Consider the following 22,021-nt stretch of genomic DNA (forward strand, 5'->3'; position numbering starts at 1 on the left):
AGGTGGACCATTCCATTTAGCCCCCTGAGGCAGAATGGGAAGCTGCCCTTGCCCACCTCCCAAAGCCTTGCTTACCTGGAACCCAGAAGCTGCTTTTCCAGTAGTGGCAGCAGCAGGACAGGTGGGTGAGGTGCCCCCAGCCATGGGAAAGGTTAGGAGAAGCTGTGGCAGCAGTGAGATCTCACATGAGCTCCGCAAGATCCCACCAGAAGCTACCACTTCTCCCCCTTTTTCTGGTGGCAGGGGAAGGAGAGGGGCCCGCAGGGGTCCCACCCCCTGGGATTCGGCTAACTCAGTCCACTTCATGGACTCTGATGGTGTCATATCATGATCCCCAACCAGCAGTTTATGCACTTAAATTAATACACTTAGGATTTGGTTGAACTACTGAACTCAGATATTCAAATTAGGCTCAAACTCAGTAACATACACCGATTTACATTTTAATCATCATAAAAAAGAGAGGGATTTCGTTATAGGGGTTAGAGAGATGGATTAATATCAAAGACGTCCAGCTTCTAATCTACACTCAGCCATGAAGCTTACTGAGTGTTTTTGTGACCTTGGTCAGCCACTCAGCCTAACCTACTTATCAGAATTGTTGTGAGAATAAAATGAGGGCGGCAGGGTGCGGGGCTACCCTGTAGACCCTGTTGAAGTCAGCGGAGGAAAGGCGGGCTTAAAAGGTAATAAAACAAACTTTAAAATGCATTGTGAGAATTTGACATTTCTGCCTCAGTACACTTTGAAATTAAACTCAAAGTGCATTTAATTTTGAGCTGATGATGCAGGATATTTCAGGTTGATGATGCACAACATACAGATTGCATCATTTGTATCACAGATTACAGTAACTTGGGGCCCATACATAAAGTACTGTAGTGGAAATTTAGGGGGGAACTGTGGACCTTTGTAAGAAATCAAAGAAAAGTTCTCTAAGCTTCAGCTGTGCTTTTAAAATATGCATTCCTAATACTGATGCAGCAACTCAGAGCATGGTGTAAAGTTAATCAAGTCTGTAAGGTGCTTTTGGTTGTAGCACTGGGCATTTCCATTCATTGCACCCAGCAATGAAAGTAGTGATTGGTGCCTTATTGAAGAGGTACTTCTGATACCTTCTATACTGGTCCTGCTAGCTGACATGGATTAATTGTTTGGCGGGTGGATCACCTCCTCCCCTCCAGAGCAGCCATGGGCAAACTCAGCCCTCCAGATGTTTTGGGACTACAATTCCCATCATCCCTAACCACTGGTCCTGTTAGCTAGGGATTATGGGAGTTGTAGACCCAAAACATCTGGAGGGCCGAATTTGGGGATGCCTGCTCCAGAGCACCAATGAAATGCAAAAATCTGATGTACAGAGATGCCCAAAGCTAACAGGTACTAGAGATTAGAAGGTTCAGTTAAGGCCAGTACACAGGAGGCAATACTAGGTCCTGCTTAACAAGTGGTGGGGAGGACTGGGGAGGAGACACAGCGACTTCTTTCTCTTGCAAATGATGTTGGGTATGGAACTGGAAGGGGGTCAAGTGAAGCTCTCCTGTGATTGGGAACCTATGCAAACAGCTCTATGTGTGGAAGACTCTTATGTAGTGAATGCATGCCTGGGGGAGGAGTGCAGCCTCCTGCCCTCTCTCCATAGACGCTTATTTATTTAATACATAAGCTGAATGCTTGCATGGAACTACTCTCATTCCTGTAACACGTAACAAGCCCTAACACAAGAAAAGAAAAGAAGTCTGAATCAATATTTTCAGCCAATTCCCCCCCCCTTTTTTGGACATTATTTGTGGGAATGATGGGTCAGGAATTGGTTCAGTTCGCATTTTGCTATGAAACTACCTAATGAGTGCTGTCTGAAGCAACATGCAAAATGATCCTTCAGAATTCACATTTCTCTGAATTTTTTTTTTTAACAGAATTTATTGACATTTTCATAATATAACACAAACCCAACCCCACACCTACAAATACCAAAACAAATACATATACACATAATGTCAGGATTCTTCTTCTTATCTATATACTTTACAGAAAAAAAATTTCTAGTTCTGAATCTTGACGTTTGACTTCCCCTGCCTATACACCTTCGGTTTTAAATCAATATACCATTTTCTTAACAACTTTTCTCTATAAAAAATTTAACTTTACTTAAAAAGAAAAAACACCATTGTCTTAATCTTTGCATTATAACCTAAATCTTAACCAAATATTCTTATAGCTAAACTTATTTCTTCTATCCTTTATCATGCTGCTTATAACTTAAAATTCAATATCTCCTTACTTATTTAGAATAAACTTGTAATTAACAGACTTCACACTCCGATTTCGGATACCATGGCAGACCATTCAGATTATACATTTGAGGCTTCAACCCACTCCCCCTCTGTCCATTGTCCTTTTCTGTCTTTCTCCACAGCCAAATCCCTCATTGTCTTCCTCTGAGTGTCCACAGATCCAGGCAGCGTCCACATCAAACCCAGCATCGAGCCTCAGGGCGTTCCACATCTCCATTCTGGGCGATTCTTTTGCTCCTTCTTCTTGTAAAAATCTTAATTCCATGTCTCTTGCCCCCGAGCTGCCACCTCGGGATCTGGATATTGTAAATTTTCCTGTTTCAGGTTCCTTTTCCATTCGCCCAGCCATTTCCGACCATCCTCCAAGCGCCCCTCCCAGCTCTTTGCCAAGGCTTGATTCCATTGTGTAGAACTTTTGAAAAGCCTCCTCTGTGGAAAGTACATCCTTTTTATGAATAATTCCACTCAAGACCTGTAGTTTCCGATTAAGCAATTCCATCTGCAAAATAATGAGCTTTTCCTCATCCCTTAAATCGGAGCTCGATGCCAGTGCGATCACAAAGTCCAGCATTTTGAGAGAGAGGGTGAGTATCAGATTTCAGTTCCTGTCTCTTCCTTCCTTTGTCTCAATTTTTCCCACGACAAACCAAGTCGCCGCCATTTCTCCGAAGCCGGAGTATAAAGACCAAAACTTCAAACGGAGATATTTTTTCCCCAATTAACCCCTGAAGGGAAATCTCAACAGACTCAGTTTTCAAATTCCAAGTACTTTCTATAATTGTTGTAGCAGCAGTCAATTAAAGGGTTAATCTCTTTCACCACTCGAAGGGAGGGAGGCGGGCTGCCTTTCTTCTTTCCCCCAGAGCATTCCAGGAATACAAAGAGTCAATCAATTACTCACAGCCTCTGGGTTCTTATCAGCTCCTTGATGACAGGTAGAACTTAGACGCTCATCACAGGCTTTGCCGCCGCATTTACATCCCGGTTGGGGCATGTCCCCTATAGCCCGGCTCCGTAGTCCCTTCACCCCCACTCCCCCTTTACAGGGGGCGCGGGGGAAGGGTTCGGAGCCACAACGGGCACAGCCGGGGAGCCCAGGGCACGGGACGCTCTTCCCGCACCCCAACCGGAGCCCCGCTATGCGGCTGCAGGGCTCCTGACCCCCGGGATGAACTGGGTGCTTCGCAGCCGAAGCAACCCACGACCACCCATAATGGCGTCAGCCGCCGGAAGTCCACATTTCTCTGAATTTTTGGGGTGCAGTTCTACAGCCAAAGAAACTGTGTGCGTAAAGAGTGTGCATAAAGATGAACAGTTAAAAAAAGGTAAAAATATCATACCCATTTTGTAATATTGGAATTTATTCTGTGTTTGCCAAATTCTTTGATTTTTGTCATTTCTGAATTCACTGACACATTCTGTATATTGCATATTTGTATTTCCAAAAATTTTGCATTTTGATGTTTTGAATGTTTTCTGTAAGCCACTTTGTTCACAGCTCACTGTAGAAAAGCGGCAGTCAAGTCAGTCAATCAATCAATCAGTACCAAAATGCATTATATTGGAGGTAATTGCTCTGTGTGAAAGGCAACACCGAATGCAAAAATGTGTAAATTCATAGAAATGTGCATTTAAATGCTGACAAGCTCTTGTGAAGACTTTTTTTTTTTTTTTAAAGCAAACTCGTGCAGAAATGTCCATCCCTACAGGGTTGTTGGGGAAAATGTGATGACTTTTGTGTGATGTTTACATTTATAGCATTATGAGGTTGTGTGCTGTTCTTCATTTTTACTTGCAGCCCTGCATGCTGCCTGGAATGCCCATTGAAAAATGCCATATCACGTTGTCTTCCCATGGACACAGAACTACAGAGCACCAGAGAGCAGCATGAGCATTACTTTTTAATTAAGAAAAACCAAACTTCTCACCAGTCCCTTACAACCCAAAGGCAGACTCCCTTGCCATCTGTACTTTCTGGAAGACATTCTAGAAAGCGTGGAAGTCGGTGGAAAGCTGTAGAGCAGCACAAAGCTTTAAAGAATTTTAAGAGAGAGAACAGAACTTGACCAAGTTAGTAATGCCATCAATGTATGCTTCAAAGAAAAAGCCAACCCCTTGCAACCTCTGAATTCCTCCCAAGATTGCATAAGCTGCAGGGGAGAAAAAAGCTCCATTCTTTCATATGGAACAAAGAGGTTCATGAAACTGGGGGTGGGGATCTGGCACAATTCTAAAAGATATTTAGAAAGCTGATGAAACACTATACACCGTGGCTTTATTATTAACATTACTAGGGGCAGGAGGGACCTAAGAACAGGACAGAAGGCAATGGGAAAGGCAAGGAGGGAAAAATAAATCATTTGCAGAAATGTTCAGAGTGGAACACTTTCCAATTCAAAGGCTGATATTGATGTGTAAAGTTGTTCAGGTACCAAGCAAGAGAAACCAGAGCCCTGGCCTGCAGCCCAGCTGGTAGACTCATAAACACACAACGGGGTACTTTCACTTATTTCTGGTGGTTGTGTTCTCCTCCTTGATGGCTGGATGCCCCTCATCATAGAAGTGACAGTTCTGTATTCCTGCCGGGGAGCAAGGGAATCGGATTCTGCTACCACTCTGCAGGGGTTGTCTGCCTCTGGTTTGAAAATAAAGCTAAAAGGGATGACAGGAGGTGGACCAGTTCTTCAGCACTGAATGATCAGGTATTTACTTCCTCAGCCTAATTCTTCACCTGAAGCACAACACCAGACACCAACTAGAAGATGTAAGGAGCAAAGCGACACCAGTTATTTTGTGTCTGTTTATACAAATGATTTACTAGTCGCTCTTCAGCCCAAGCTGCCAGTTTTTCACAAGGATTAAAATTAAAAGCACAGCATAACAGATATCAAAGCAGTAGAACACACCACAAGAAGAATAGATCAAATTCCAGTATAATCAAATTAAAAACAAATTAAAGAGCCTACAAGGCTAGGACAAATAGCGACACTTTCACTTGGTGCTAAGGGAAAACAAAAACAGTGCCAGATGAACTGCCCTAGGAAGGGAATTCCAAATATGAGGTGCCACTGGTGAGAAGCCCCTGACTCCAGCCACCACCTGCCTCACCTCAAGCACTAGGATGACTCAGAGCAGAGCTTTAGATGCCAGTTTCAGTATCTGGGCAGATTCCCACAGGAGAAGATGATCCTTCAGTTGACCCCATCCCAAGCTATTTAGGGCTTCAGGCCAAAATTGGCACTTTGCATTGCGCTTGGAAACCATCTGGAAGGAAGTGTGTTTCAAAACTGGCATAACACCCACTCCCAATTTTAACATGCTGCTGTGCTTTGCACTAGTTTCCAAACAGTTCTCAAACACAGCCCAATGTTCAACACATTGAAATAGCCCAAATGAGGTGAAACCAGGGCATGGATAATTGTGAACCGGCAATCTCTGTACAAGATTAGCCAGAACTAGACTCAGCTAGTGGAATATGTCTTGAGCCCCAGAGGCTATTGGGACCCCTGCAGATGGGGCCAGTTATTGCCATTGTCATCATTGGACACTGGTTCTAATCCTTCCACAACACACAAAGATCTGATTGCGCTGCTCCTGGCAGCAGCTAGGCTCGAAATCGACAAGTGCTGGAAGCCAGCCAATGGGCCCCTCCAATGGGTGTGTGTCTGAATAATATTCAGGATGTAGACTTTTCTGAGCATATTACGAAACATCAGAGAATAATAAAGGATGAAACAAAACATGACTGAGTTGACAGAGTATGGTTTCCATTGCTTTGCTACGTGAATAAGAAAAGAGAAGGTCAACCACCCTTTAACACTTTAGAGAGGTAATCTGACCGTGGTTTGCTCTATAATGCTGGGTATGATTGTAGTCTGCATTTTCCAGGGTCAGTGGTCATCCTTTTGTTTTTATACACTGTTCAATTGATCTGTCCAGAACAGGTGGAACACCACATCCCAGTCCAGGCAAAGCACCCACCCCACACACTCACTTCTGTGTAATTTGTATGGAGCGTTAATTTATTGGCTCCCATCCAAGCCATTACTGACTACAGAAACAAATCTACACTTCCACAGTTTCACCTGAATTTGATGAAAAGAGGAAACAGTTAGGTCTCATCCAAATCTTTCAGTAACCTCACTTGGTGAGGAGTTTTAGTACAACAATAGTTCACCAGCCCACCTTAATAAAAGAGTTAAAAAAACAAAACAGGAATGGGATCACTGCATAACCCTTATGGAGTCTCATGATTGTTATGTCCATCCAGATTCCATCTTAAGAGTTTTAATAGATGATGATGATAATAATAATAATAATAATAATAATATTTATACCCCACCCTTCCCAGCCAAAAAAAACGGGCTCAGGGCGGCTAACACCAATTAAAATCACAGCAAAAAACAAAAACAAAACATAAACACAATCAATTTAAAATAACAGATTAAAATACAAATTTAAAAATTCAATTAAAACTGCAGTCTCAATTTCAAAATAACCCACCAATAAAAGAATGAAGCATAAATATTAAACAGAAACCAACCCAAAGGCCAGGTGGAACAGCTCCGTCTTGCAGGCCCTGCGGAAAGATGCCAAATCCCGCAGGGCCCTGGTCTCTTGTGATAGACTGTTACACCAAGTCGGGGCCAATATTGAGAAGGCCCTGGCCCTAGTTGAGGCCAACCTAGCATCTTTGTTGCTCGGGACCTCCAAAAGATTATTATTTGATGCACACCATATGGCTTTAATGCCAGCCAACTTTTCCCTCTCTTCCCTGCCTCTTCTTAGTTTTGCTTATTATCAAAAGATGATAAATATTTTATGATATTTTAGTTGGCCTAATAAAGGCATTGTCCTAATAGGGAGGCGGAGGGACGTGTGGTGATCTATGGAGTGAAGCTATTGGTGAGTTTTGCTTATCATGAAACCAACTGAAATACTAAATGAAGCTGAATTCTCTTTGTCTGCCTACTCATTTGTGAACTCTATGCCCTCCTCTGGAAGCCAATAAATTAAGAAAATGCCAGCCAGTTTTGATTTGGCTACCAAGTTTGGTATATATTTGCATATAGTTAATCTGCAAAGGCCTTCCATCAATTACCACACAACTGAGATTGCAAATGTTTGAATGCCAGACTAGATGGGATATTAATTGCATGATGACAATTAACACGTCTAGTTTTTAAAATTTAACAACAGGAGCAGCCAGAAGCAGGGGATGGGGCAGCAGCAATCAGACGAGGATCAGGAATATGATACGCAGGGAGGGGGAGTTAACACTTTCCTGCACATCACAGCTTCCCAGAGAGAAGTTTCCATTAGCATCAGATCAAACCTTACTGGCTCCTTGGATCACCTTCTCTTTCTGATGCAGAAGTACACCCTCTGGACATCTTCAGCTGTGGAGTTATAAAGGAGCAGAGTTCATAGAAGCAGATATGTCTATCTGCAATCTGTCTGCTGCAACAAGGAATAAGATACCTGAGACCAGCTGTCATCAGAGTCCCCTGTTCAAAACAGTACTTTACTGATCCGGCTCATAGTAAGTCAGGCATTAATAAAACTATGATTGTCACAAAATGGTTCCCTGATATTCACGCTACATTAATTCCCACCACCAACACTACTAAACATTCAGGGTCAATTCTTATGACCTTTTCTGAGTGCGACACCCACAGCTTTTGACAGTAAGGGCTGATTAGAAACTGCATCTTCTGGCTACAGTTGTGAGAATCAGCTCTCCAGAGAGCCAATAAACCATCCTTGTAAGTTTTCCAAGGTAGCTTTGCCTTCCTCCCCCCTCCTCCATTTCCCTGATGTTTGGCACAGTAAATATAAATAAATTTGAGCACTTTAGGAACGAATAATGCCCTGACCTGCTTTATTGCCTCTCGTATTGGGGAATGGCAACTGAAGTGCAAGCTTTCTTGCTGCTCTATGCATGTTTTATACAGGACACGTTATAAAACCCACTCAGTGCAAGATGTACGGCCGTTGCAAGCTAATGTCAGAAAATCAAGCGCAGGACCAGGAATCTCCCTTCTTGTCAGCTCCATTGCAAACTGATTCATGGAACAACATTTCAGAAGTGCTTTTTATCTTTGAAAGTGCTGTACAAACACTCTAACTAATGAAAACAGCAGTGGGTGTTGTTAATATCTATGTTTACAGCATTTATCATGGCATTAATACATTTCCTCTGATATGCTAGTTCTATTTTTTATTTTTATTTTTTAAAGAAAAGACACAGAGTGCATCCTGGCTACAGTAGGTTTGCAAATTACTGGCAGCCCTCATCAGTCACCTGTACCTGCAGCCATCAGTTGCTTTCAGAAGGATCATAGTATCAGAAAAAAGCAACTACTACTATCACCACCCACAGGCACTGCAACTTTTCCATATAAAAGACCCAGATGAGTCACCTTTGGACACAAGCCTGGCCAGCTCTTTCTGGGTGTCAAAGAAAACCAAGCCTTCACACTGTGATTAGGGCAAAAGTCTGCTCAACACTCCATTGATTAAGGCAAGGCAGTTGCATAGGTGAAGACCCCATCAGCCAGACTCTCATCTGAGCTGATCCAATAAGGTGTTCTGCTTACATACCCAACAGTTTTTATAGGAAAAAAACAAAGTTATCAGAACCCGGTTAACATGAAACAACAAGAAACTAGTTTTGCAGGAAAATGGCATTGCTAGTCAAAAACACTCAAAGGTTCCATGTTTCATCATTTCACGTTTCGCCCACCTTCATGCTGACTCTGTTTTTCCATGCTAAGGGAGATGTGACCTCAGAGTGGAAACTCGAGCCCTGCAGACTCCAGGTCCATGCATGGGAAAAATACCGGGAAACTCCCAGTGGCTGACAGCAGTGCTACACCAAGGGGATGGACTACACACCAGAAAAGGCAATAAACAAAGGGAAAGCACATGTGCCTTTCAGAAGCATTATGGGTGAAGCATTATGGGTTAGATAAATGTATGCCAAGCCCATGGCAGACTGGATTTGTTATAGCAAGGATGCAGGCTTTTGATTTGCCACTGACTATCCTGCAGTGATCAATTTACCTTCCTTTAATGCATTTAACAGCAGCAGCAGCAGCAGCAACAACAACAACAACAGGCATTAGGACACTGTTGTTTTTTTGTATTTTTTAAAAATAATTTCTTTTCCAAAATGGCAACACTCCTGCTTTTATGAAAAAGCCTTGCCCTAGCTCTCCAAATAAATACAAGAGGTATTTCACAGTCCAAACATGCTGATTTTGCACTCTCTTATTTGCTGGAAAAAAGTCACATTGTTTCTCTTTTAATCAATGATTAATAAAGGACATTACTGTATTTAATGGAAGTTTTCACTCTTGTGAAGACTTCTGTCGACCTGGAATGATGATTCTCATGAAGAAACCAATTCCCTACCTTCAAGGCCAACTGGTGCAGGATCCTGTGTTGGCCTCTCTGTAATCTGCCCTTCCCCCCTGCCTCTTTCAGTGAGCAGATTGCCTGCGTCCGGGCTGTTGTCTCGAGATGTCTTCTCTTCATTGACTGGAACACACAAAAAAACAGCCTGGTTTATGACTGTGCAGATATGGCATGTTGGCCTGGCAAAGGGAGGACAACAACAGCTGGTGGTGGATCAAACTGGGCCAAAGGGTTTGCAACCATAACGCATGATGGCGTTAAAAGGAAGGGCAGGCTGGCATCCATTGCTGCTGTGGGATCTGAAACAAATGGAGAGGAAAAAACAGGAGGGAAGCAGGGAAGAATACTTAAGATGCTAACAAGGTGAAAGGACATCAGCATGATTTGGGGTAGGCGGCGAATACAGTGGATGCTGTTTAATTGTCTACTTGCAACATGCATATTTAGCCTTTAAAACAGTGGAGTGCAATTCTTCTGCAGTTACAATGCAACAGCTACAAATAATTAAAATATATATATTCCCTTGTAGCTGCAGAAGCTCAAATTCAACTGTAGAGGCATTTGGCATTAGGACACTAGCAAATGGAATGCATTAGAAATAAGGGGTAGATTCACAGATGGCAAACGCTATAGAGAGTGGTTGTAAAACAGCGACAGAGATACAGTGAGTCTACATCAGAGGAGAAACTGGATAAAGGGATATTTAACACACAGCATTACTGATTATCTCAATGGTTGGAGGATCAGGGGCAAGAAAAGAGAGCTTAAGCCTAATGTCCAAGAACAAGGAAATGAGACAAAAGCACAGTAGTTCATGCACTGCTGTCACTAAACAGCCATAAATGTTTAAATATGGTGGCAATACAAGTAATATGATAACCCCAGTGCAAAAGGCAGTGGAGTATTTCAACTTTACAAACGTGCTTAGTGTAGTGCAACATTTCTGATAGGAACCAGCTCCCAAAGATTCATAAAAGCAATGGTCTTTCCAGTCTCGAGGCAAAGGATCTTAGTAAGTTGCCGAGCCTGAAAGCCTTGAAGGTTAATCCTAGAGTTAAACTACCCTGGCCAGAGAGTGCTAGGATTTGGTGTAAGTCCCAGTGCTAATGGATATTGGAGATAAATCACACTTGGGGATACGACACCAGTGTAGCAATGCCAGATATATGCAGGCAGAGTGTTAGACTGCTATATTTTTAATTTATTTCACTTATTAGATTTTTATACCGCCCTTCATCAAAAGATCTCAGAGCTGTTCAGAAGATGAATCCAGACTAAATAATCTGGAGTAACCGCAGTTCAGGTTCCAAAGCGCTCTTGTAAAATTGCCCGGCACTGCTGTACGAAAAGGCAACCCATTAAGGCTCCCATTTTACAGATGAAAGACACTGAGGCTGAGATGATTAGACCTAAGTAGTAAGGGACAACAAAACTGTTGACTGAGTGACTACTTCAATTTATTGAGAAAGCACAGCAGCCGCATCAGAGCCCAGAAGGGTCCCTGGCTGGAAGAGACAAGCCATTGCCCTGACTCAAGGCGATGCAGACAAACTGTGATGGGAGGGCCAGACTCCAGGCAGCAGCTTCTGAATTGTTTGTGTCTCTTCTCCTGCAAGCACAGAGTGAAATGGCACCAGCCTACATCCACCTATATTATTATTCACACTACTGATACAACTCTGATGGAAATGAGGCCAGAAGTAAGTAGTATCAGGGGTGTGGGGCAGGAAGAGAAATCTAACAGTGCAATCCTATATAGGCATACACAGAAGGAAGCCCACTGAGTTCAATGAGCCTTACTACCAGATAACTATGTATAGGATTGCAACAATTCTCTGAATTCTAAATCCCCTCCTGCCACTCCTCTCCTGGCTCCCAAACTAGCATTGCACTGCACTGGCAAAACAGATGGTGTAGATTAAACACTCCCATTGAACACCCCACCTTTGCCTGCTTTGCCCACACTGCAGCAATATTCCGGCTAACTCTGCTCTCAATCAAAACACAACCAGAGCGGTATATAATCTTCTGGGAAACTCGCAGCAAGAATACATATGGCCCTACTGAAATTTCATAAATGTATGTTCATGATATCAGATTAACATTTGGCAAAACGGACATATATTTTCCTTAAATACAATGAAAAACTTCACTGCGTGACATTCTATATATACTGAAATCTCCCTTCTGTGATGAGCTAAGATAAAACCTCTTCGGAAACGTTTTGTCTGGATTAACAGTTATCAGGGCAGTTAGTGTAGGAAGGAGACTTCTAGGCAGATGAGAGCTTCCAGACTGCTGCTATTTTGTGAGTAAAGATTCAATCACATCCCAACAAAACCACTAAGATTTTTATTTTATTTTTAGCAAGGAGAGCGACAGGAAGATACACAGGAAAGTGTGGGAGAAGAATTGCTTGTCCCTGCCTAGGGCTTGCTGATCAGAAGGTCGGCAGTTCGAATCCCTGCCACGGGGTGAGCTCCCGTTGCTCAGTCCCAGCTCCTGCCCACCTAGCAGTTCGAAAGCACGTCAAAGTGCAAGTAGATAAATAGGGACCGCTCCAGCGGGAAGGTAAACGGCGTTTCCGTGCGCTGCCCTGGTTTGCCAGAAGCAGCTTTGTCATGCTGGCCACATGACCCGGAAGCTGTCTACGGACAAACGCCGGCTCCCTAGGCCTATAGAGCGAGATGAGCGCCGCAACCCCAGAGTCGGACACGACTGGACCTGATGGTCAGGGGTCCCTTTACCTTTACCTTTACAAACAAATCAGAATAAATGTTCAGTAAATAACTGACCCTGTATAATCTCCCAGCAAACTTTGTGCAAACAATTCAATAAACAGGTCACCAGGAAGTGACCAACAGCTCTTTTTTAGTTGGGATTTTAAGATGTTGGTTCTGGTTTAAAAACCTTTTTTTTTTCATTGTACCTTGCGTAATGGAAATTTTATATTGAATTTTTTGCTTGACAACTGCCAAGGCCAAAGGCTAGTAAAATAAAGTTGATGACTGACTGATACAGTGGTAGACATTTTGGGGGGCAACACCACGACTCGTACTGCTCTCACCTTGACCTGCTTTTCTCAGGGCCACTTTGCACATGGTGCAGAAGTGCCAAAACAGGAAGCACGAGTGAGCTGCACCTCCTTTCACACTTCTAGTGTCACAAGTGAAGACTTTAGTCAAAAGGATATGTGGGCACCCAAAGAAGGGACAACCCATTGTACTGTAGCAGGTTACACATTAAAAAGCTAATCATAGGCTCGCTCACTTGTAAGATAGCAGTCCAGGCTGAGTGACACATTATCAAAAGCAATGATGGCGTCTGATCCAACTTTCCAGGATGTAACAATCTGAAGCCAAAACCTGTAAAGAAAAAGAGAAGTTATCAAATTCTGGGAGATGGAAATACACATTTGCTTTTGATATACCCAACCTTTCAAAGATAGGGAAACAGTATTGACTCATAATGGGTATCCTGGTATCAAACTTGTCAGGGAACTGCCCTTGGTGCAGCGCAGTGGGGGGGGGGGGGTGACAGGGGTTTGGGATGTTACAGAGAGCCCTGACAACACCTGAGGAGCAGCACTTCTTCATCCAGTGGGGGGCAGCAATGAGACCTCAAGCGGGGAAGGGGAGGTTTCTCAGGGAACGGGCAGCGAAGGCTCTAGGGACGTGAGAGAGCCCTTGCACCCTGCGGGCCCAGAGGGTGGCACACCACTTCCGTCACCCCAATTGCGCAGAGGGGTGCCACGTAGGGCAAGGAGGAGGAGATTCCGCATCCCGCGTCTTTTTTGCTGGGGGGGGGGGTAACCGGAAAGGGGCACTCCCGGATTCTGCTGGTGGATGATACAGACGTGTATTTGTTAGCTCTGCAATGTAAATAGTTTTGCACAATAAAACTATAAAAAGAAGCAACAGAATCGGCTGGTTACTCATGAGCAACGAACTGGAGTTCTTACAAAACCAACCAACTGCTCCAAGGGGAGAGGAGAAGGAACATTCATCCAAACATGATATACAAAAATAAGCAGTGGCGTTATGTGGAAGTATGGTGGTGCATATAATTTACCATGGGCAAAGAGTTCTTCATGGCGATATCCCTCAAACCAGTGCAACAGGTGCTCTAACTCTGAGTGCAATGGTGATAAATTGCTAATTTGCCAATTTTCCTGGTGGACTATTGCTTCACTGGGAACTTTCACTGTGTAAAGAAAAGTATTTCAAAGCCAAGTTTGGAGGAGGCAAAATTACGCCATATTCTGTAAGCCGCACTTATTTATAGTAGGAAACAGTTAGATTGAGAATTGTGGTCTGGCTGAGTGGTTCTTGGGTCAATTAAAATGCCACTTTTTAAATAAGAAGTGCAACTAGTTTTTAATGCAAGTACTGTACTTACAAAACCACAGCTACTTTGTTTCTGCTATAATAAGCCTTCCAAAAAGCATGGAATAATTGCTTGATGTTGGAATTAAATATGGGTCACAAAGACTAGAAGGAGACCATAGAAATGATGCTCCGGGCAGTGATCAATCAGTATGAATCTATGAAACAACTCTTTATGGTCAAAGGCACAACTCAGATGGAATATATAGCTGCTGAGGGTATGCTGTGTGTGCTCATTAAAAGAATATGCAACCTTTGAGCTGAAAGGGAATGGTAGGGTAGCCAATGTTTGCATAAGTGCTTAAAAATGGTGCCAACAAATTTAATCCTGATGAACAATGACCTATAGAAAGATCATGACACTTTCTTTTATCCATAGAAAATATGGAGCCTTTATACTGGTGATAAGCCAAACACATGAAGTTGTAAGATTACAGATAGACGGAGTCATATATTTCAGGTCTGCGCCAATTTCATGTGTTCCATTTTTATTTAAATAATTGTTTTTACAAAGTGTGTGTGTGTGTGTGTGTGTGTGTAGAGCTTTTTTCTGGGGGTACACGGGGGTATACATACCCCTAAACATTTTGTGAATCTTTGTACTTCTGTCCATTTACTGTATTTATTTTTCCCAATTTGAACTATAAAATGGTGATTTTCTAGAGTCAAAATGAAAGTACCCCTAAACATTTTTTTTAGAAAATAGCACTGTGTGTGTGCGTGCCTTAATGTACTGATTTATAAAAGCATTTTATCATAAAACGTATTTTAATGCATTTTGGTAAACTCTTTTTGAACTGAAAAGTGCACTGCAAAAATTCACAGAAGTGCAAAATCCAAAGCATAAATACATTCTGACTCAAACATTAGTTCAGGAGGTCCTGATCAGGTCAAATCCATTCAAAATTCAAAGAAAATGGATTTCTCAAGCAGCCCTAAGTAAGGATATGCATTCATCTCATGATGCAAGTCTAACATCTCTGATGCCAGAGCCAATTAAGATCTACCATAATATTACTTCTGTAAAGGAGAGTTTGTTCAAAACAGAAATCCATGCCATTGGAAATACTGGATAGTTTCCCACCACCCCTTGCCAATTTACATGCCAATTTGGCACAGTGGAGAGCTTCCAAGATCCCAAATATGCTTAAGAATCTTGGAGCAACTCCTGCAACTTATTCTTAGCTGTGTACTGTTTGTGGCTTTTTCTCTTCTGCACTGCTTTAATCCATCCATCTTCCCTGTTGTTGCAAGACTGATCCCCTTATGAGAAGTCAAGAGGCGCATAGGACTGGGGAGGACAGGACTAGAAGCATAACAATTCTGCTAAATGACAAATGGAAGCAAGCTTAAGAAAAGCTGGTCATACAAATTGCCTGCTAAATGTGATGGGTTAATACCTGCCCTCTGCTATATCTCTACAATCCCCATCAAACTGATGGACTAGCCTCATTAATTCCAGCTGAGCAGCTGAGATGTAGCAGATTGCACAATTTGTTCATCTTGTATTTAGCAGATTTCTTATGTGGTCAACTGGGGAGCAGTGCAAGGGACTCTGGCTTTCATTCCTCAAGACAGAAACATGGGATTCCTTTTCTATTCTTGCTTTGGACTGAAAGATCCAAAAACTACATGGAACTGTGGGAAATCGATAAGTATAAATCTGCACCACTGATTTCAAAAGGGACTCTATTTGTCCTCAACGGGACTACTAGACCAAACTAAACACGACATTAAAGACACTTGTGCTTGTAATGTGTACATTTTTTAAAAATGCAAACAGTTACCTCATGAAAGTCAAAGCAAGGTCATTGCCATGTTGGGTGGAGAGGGAGATCTTAACCAATTCTTCTTTGCCATTACCTCAATGAATACCCCCTGCATGACAGCAACCTCCTTCCAAATGCTGCTATTTGCACTGAGCAGAATATTCTTACTGGCACCAATGTAATATTTCCCCTTAGTGCAAATAACAGCACCCAGGGGGCGATTTTCACCAAGGGTTAACCACCCATTCCTAGCTACCATGCCCCCAGTCTTGCTCAGGCCTTCCTGGTGGTGGCTACTTGCATGTCAAGAATATACACATTACAGTAATTGCAAAGTCACATTTAACATCACATTTAGTTTGGCCATTGGGCTTTAGCTACATCCCCACCCCCCAAAGAATCGGAGCTCCATATTACAGGGGCTACTAGGACTAAGTGCACCTGCAACACATAGAACGAGACTGAAACCAGTTTGCAACGGCATTCTACTTTTGCATGAGACCTTTCAAACTTTCTCTTGCAGCAGCTGCCTGCCCTTCAAGTCCTCCAAGGACAAGGACCTTTACAATAAGCAGCTCTTGAGACACATGAAGCTAATGTTAGAAGGAAATACCCCCCCCCCACCATGTGATACTTGCACACTGGGTGGGGTTGGGATCTCTGGCCCATTATTTTTAATTTGTATGTGTGTCTGCATCCATTCTTTAAAATCATATTTTTTTAAAAAATTACAAATCTTTGGATTTCACTGAAGCAAGTCAATCAAATTGCTAGTAACTAGCTTCAGTAGTTTTCTCTTACGGGGCTGATCTAAGAAATTTGTAATTATGTTTATCATGTGCAGGGGGTGGGGAAGGGTAGCTTCAGTATGACACAGAGCAGCTGAATTTCTCCTGATCCACTCACTAAGGATGCCCTTAAGACTTCCAGATAGTGTTACCTGGGCTCACCTGGAGTCGCTGCCTATATTTTGAAATGTACTGACGCTCAGCCTCCAAGGCCTCTAATCTGTCTGATCAGTTACCAAATGATGACAGGGTGGGATAAGAATTCTGGCCATTCTAAAAATTATTATATTAAAAACAGCAAGAAAAAGCACAGTACCGAAATCCCTACAAGGGACAGAAAAGAATGCAGGTAATTTCAACAGCCAATGCCCCTACCCTCAGCTTTTGCTCATAAAACAAAAAAAGCATGGAGGGGGCTGTACTGTTCTCTCTCTCTTGTTGAAGAGTTTCAGAACAGGGGGCCACTGATGAGAAGTCCCTGGTAGAAGCTAACCTAGCCTTCTCCTAAGATGGATTTGGAACAGGAGCTGATCTGTAGATCTCAGATGTGTGCATGTATTTGGAGGGAGCATGGGACTGGAAGGGGAGGAACATGGGTGAGAGGAAGTTCTGGAACAGGACAGGAACCCCAGTAATTAGACTGTAGCCTTTGCTCAGAGCTTTGGTGCAACTGTAAGCATAGGCACAATCTCCAAGAAATAACTTTGCCTCTTGGAAAAGGAGGGATAAAGCCTGCAACCCTGGTTTTCTCACATTCAGGGAGTGTTTGTATGCCTTTTTGGTCATAGGGTACCAGAGTGTTAGGAAACGGAGGCAATAAACAGTAGTATTTAGATCATATTGGGGATATGAAGGGAAAATGCAAGCTGCAGAACTGTGCCAGGAAATAAATTCCTGGGTTAACTTATGCAAACCACCGTGGCAGACTAGCTAAGCACAGTGCCATGAAGGAATAATGGGCAACGAAGTACTGAGCCATTAAGGGTCATTGGCGATGCAAAGTAACTGTCCCCCCCCCCCCCGTCCCCCACTGAGGAGTGGACAGAGACAGGAAAACTGACAGGTTGCCAAGGTGAAGGGGGCGTGATGTCACAGAAAAATGTGTCCTTTTTGAAACCTAAAGGTTGTTCTGGGAACAAGAAGTAGGCAGAACCATATTGGCGGTGGCTAGAGGAGGCTGCATGAAGAGACCAGGAGCCATGACTGACTGCTGCTTTGGACCTGAGCTTACTGAAGTTATGAGAGGGTGATGAGAAACACTCTTGGGGTATACTGTTCTGTATCACCTCCATGGAAAACTCTAAGTGTAAATATGTGTACAATAAACCATATTTCTTAAAGCCTCTGCTATGCCTCGATTTTCCCAATGGAAACAACCCTGGGGGAGTGCCTGGAATCCCCTGGAATCTTGCTACCGCCTGGCAGAGATTATGGGGTGGTGCACAATCTTTGTAACAATATGCTTGAAAAGCGAGGATTCCACAGGCATAATAGCTCCCCCAGGATAAATAAATAAAAAATCAGTGACAAAGAATGCTGAATGAATCAGCTGTTACGTAGCTCTGGAGCCCTGCCAGTTTATAAAATGGCAGCGTGGTTCCTTGCGTTCTGTAGATTCTGGGAGTGAGACTCCAAGCTGCTCAGGCTGTGGCTTTGGGGATCCCACCATCATCAGCTGTTAGGTTGGCAGCCTAACAGGGAGGATTTGGAAGCTGTGGTGAATGCTGGAAGTGCTGAGAGATGAGGCAGGAGTGGCAGAGTTACAAAACATACATGGCAGCACTTTGGAAGGGAGCCTTTCCATTCAACACTGATAGTTCAGTGTGAGTGCATGCAGGAAAAAGTAATCCCGGAGGCTACAGAAACTCCTTTCCCCTCCATCCACACAGTGCATCAATGTCCTTGGATCTGACTTTGATTGTTTTTATTGAAATGGCTCCTAAGAAAGAAAAGGGAGTCGTGCCCCAAAGGCCCAGAATCAGCATAGCTTCATGTGATCAGTAGTGTAATGACAGGGCTCCTGCAGGGATTTGCTTTCTTTCTAGGCAGACAGTAAATGTCTTCCTAGGCAGAAAAGGGGAAAAAGGAGGGGGGGGGGAGAGAATATTCAAACTAGTTGCTGAATAGTTGGTTGAAATTCGGCAACTGTTCAAATACTGAAGAGCAAAGGATGAATAAAACCAGTTAGTGTTTTTGCTCCCTTCCTTTTTTGCTGTTGCTTGTTCAGTATCAAATCACAACTTCCTCAAGCAGTCAGGGTGCCTTATCAGGGATACTTTTTGTTTTGCCTGTTATTTAAAGAGGTTTCCATCCACGAGCTTTGTGTACAGGTTTGTAACTTCCTTTAATCTTGGTTTATTTTAGGTGTCTATGCTGAAAGGTCATTTTGCAAGGTTTTGCAATGTGTTAACTGCTGGATTCAAATTTTACATACATCTAAAATTTCAAAATTTGAACAAAGGCGTGTTTTTGTTTTTAAGCCCACAACTCTATGCCCACTTATCTAGGAGTAAATGGCATTGCAGCGAATAGGACTTAATTCTGAGTAGACATATACAGGATTGCACAGTAAGCTAGTCAATCCAAGTGGTAGTAAATTAAGTTTTTAATTACCCTAAAAGCGCCTAATTAAAATACTTAAAATTAATAAAAAATACCAAAAGCTTAAAACATATCCTCTATCAGTATAACTCCCTGCTGCTAAATGTCAATCCATGATATGAATTTCATTGCTGAAACTCATACTGCTCCCATCATATGGTCTGAAGGCACATGCCACCACCACCTTGCTGAAATTAAGCAAGTCTGGATCTGGCAGGTGCCTGGATGGATATCTATCTGCCTGGGAGCCACATTTATGCTACCTTGGGTTCCATGATGAAAGAAAGATGGGGTGCAAATGCAATAAAATAAATAAAAGCGTTTCCCAAAGTATGTTTCTGAATCACCAGTCTGGGTCAAGAACTGGAGTCACCACAATGACTGCCATAGCTGAGATTCTGTTTAGCAGTCAGAATTTCAGAAAGTAGTGCTGAGACAGCCATCAACTGAGAGAGTGTGTGCATGGATGTTTCTGCATGCAAGAGAGAGAAAGCAAGCCTGTCTCCCCAAACTGCCAGTTTGCAAAGGTGCTGGAGGGGACGACAACGTTGCGTGCGTGATGTCCCAACATCACATGCATGACGTCAGGATGACGGGAGGAGTCAGGGGTGGAGCTGAACACAGTGGCCGCATGGTTTCAATGGGCAGTGGCACCTCCTCCTCCTCCACTTTCTCTTGGTGCTGCCACTGGAGGGAGGTTTCTTCATCCTTCCTTCCCCTCCATGGTAGCAGGAGAAGGAGCCAGTCACTGCAGCAGCAGCATGGTTGGCTCTGTGCTTTGCCTTCACACTCTTTGGACATGGGGGGGTCGCAAAATGGCTTAAGCCCCCTGGAGCTGGCACCCCTGCCTCCACGAAATACAGTGGAACTTTGGTTCTCAAATCGCTCCATTCCCGAACATTTCAGCTCCTGAACATCAAAAATCCTGAAGTGTTCTGGTTTTCTAGCATTCCTCAGAACCTGAACATCCGATGTGGCTTCCGATCTGCAAAAAGCCTAGCTGTCAGCCAATCAGAAGCCGCGCCTCGGAATTCAAATGTTTCGGAAGTCGAACGTCCTTCCAGAACGGATTATGTTCAACTTTCGAGGTTCCACTGTATATAGAACCATAGAATCGTAGAGTTGGAAGGGACCCCAAGGGTCATCTGGTCCAACCCCCTCTGCAAGGCAGGAATCTCAACTAAGCATGCACATGTTCCCCATGTGTCTACCTTTTCCATTCATTTCAAGAGAGGGGATGGCAATGTATTCACAAAGGAATGCTTATGCAGAACTGTCTGATAAATGAGGAAGCTCTTGCATATATGGGTTGAGGTTCAAAGAGCCACTTTGCCTCATGTAAGGGGCTTAGTGTAATTTCTGATTCCCCTGTCCTGAACAGTCAACACTTGCCTCTGTCCCATCCCATGCTATCTTACAAAACAGGGTTTTCTGTTTTCAGAAAAGCAACTTTTGAGAAATAACAGAATTCACCAACTATGTTTCACGGTTCTCTGAATCCTGGCCTCAGTGCATACCAAGACACAGTGCTCAGAGGAGGTTGCTGAATTTAGCTGGTGAAAGTCTGTAAAACTAAAGAAATAATAGAACTGTTATTTACAGTCTGTATTTAGTAGTTTATTTGCTCCTAGCTGTGGGTTGGCAGGGAACTTTTCCTCCAGAGTGGAGACCCCAGTTGGTAGTTTTTGTGTGTGTATAACCTTTTGGCACCTTTCCTTTAACAACAGTTTAGGCCCTGGGGCTTAGGGTATCTTTTGAGCAATTTAATGCTGGCTTGCAGGCACATCAGTCAGGATCATGCAGCTCTCCTTAAACTACAACACAAGAATGGCTCCATAATCATTACAATCAAAAATCCATTAAAGTCAAGGATGGCTATCAAAAGGGAAACATGAGAGTCACTCACATACACTCAGAGTGAGATAATCAAGAGTGACTCAGAGACCTACAGAGATAAACAGAGAGTCCTGCACACACTGTTCCCCAACTTTTAAATGGTATTTCCCCGAATGACAAGGACTGTTGCTATCTTGTGTGATTATTCTCAGCCTAGCACTGGCCTAAAGTGCCTTGGCTTGAACAACAAACTTTATGAGCTCTTACTGCAGTCTGGCTGGAAATTCCTATCTGCTACTGAAGCACACATACAAATGAGAAGTGACACCCATATACCTAGCTGAAGCGAATACAGTGAATAGAGATGTCAGAGTCAAGTTCTGTCACAGACGGAGGGTTTTCATTCAGAAGTGAAATTCAGTAGGCCTTTACAATCCTAACAAGCTTAGAGTTAAGGCTGAGCCGAAAGAGGGAGGCTGAGCGATTCCCCAAAAACTTCATACCCCACCTCCCATGAAACAAAATGTAACCCCAAGTTCAGCAACTGGGGCAGGCCCATGTAGATGCGGCAGCTGGATACATTTGCCCTGGGGCCCAGAAGGCTAAGCCGGCCAGTGGGGGCGAACCAGAGGCCTGCTGGACTTACACTGCTATGCCAAGACCAAGACTGCCACCCTGGGCCTCACGTGGGCCTGAATTGGGGGCTGTAAAACAAGGCAACAAGGCTTCTTATTGATTCGAAGTAATGTCAGAAGGGATTAAATTCAGTGATTTAAAACCACCTCACTTTTTCACCTGACTAAATTGACCCTAGTCAAAGCAGAGACTGGACCAACTCAGAGTGGGTCCAGGCAATACCTGCCTTGCTGCCTAGCAGTTTCCCTGCCTGAGCTGATAGAGTGGGTCTCATAGGTGGTGCTGAAGAC

At 43.3% G+C, this 22,021-nt stretch overlaps 1 protein-coding gene across 2 annotated transcripts in view; it reads right to left on the bottom strand.

Annotated features, from left to right (window-relative positions):
• ALK (ALK receptor tyrosine kinase) overlaps positions 1 to 22,021 on the bottom strand; it is a 269,183-nt gene that overhangs the window by 83,177 nt on the left and 163,985 nt on the right. For both annotated transcript variants that reach the window (XM_033144624.1, XM_033144623.1), the window contains 2 exons: positions 12,987 to 13,081; positions 9,714 to 9,839 (listed from right to left, as the gene is read on the bottom strand). In XM_033144624.1, coding sequence (XP_033000515.1) covers positions 9,714 to 9,839; positions 12,987 to 13,081 — 221 coding nt within the window. The remainder of the gene's footprint in view (positions 1 to 9,713; positions 9,840 to 12,986; positions 13,082 to 22,021) is intronic.

The sequence above is a fragment of the Lacerta agilis genome, chromosome 3 (genome assembly GCF_009819535.1).
Source record: "Lacerta agilis isolate rLacAgi1 chromosome 3, rLacAgi1.pri, whole genome shotgun sequence".
NCBI lineage: Eukaryota > Metazoa > Chordata > Lepidosauria > Squamata > Lacertidae > Lacerta > Lacerta agilis.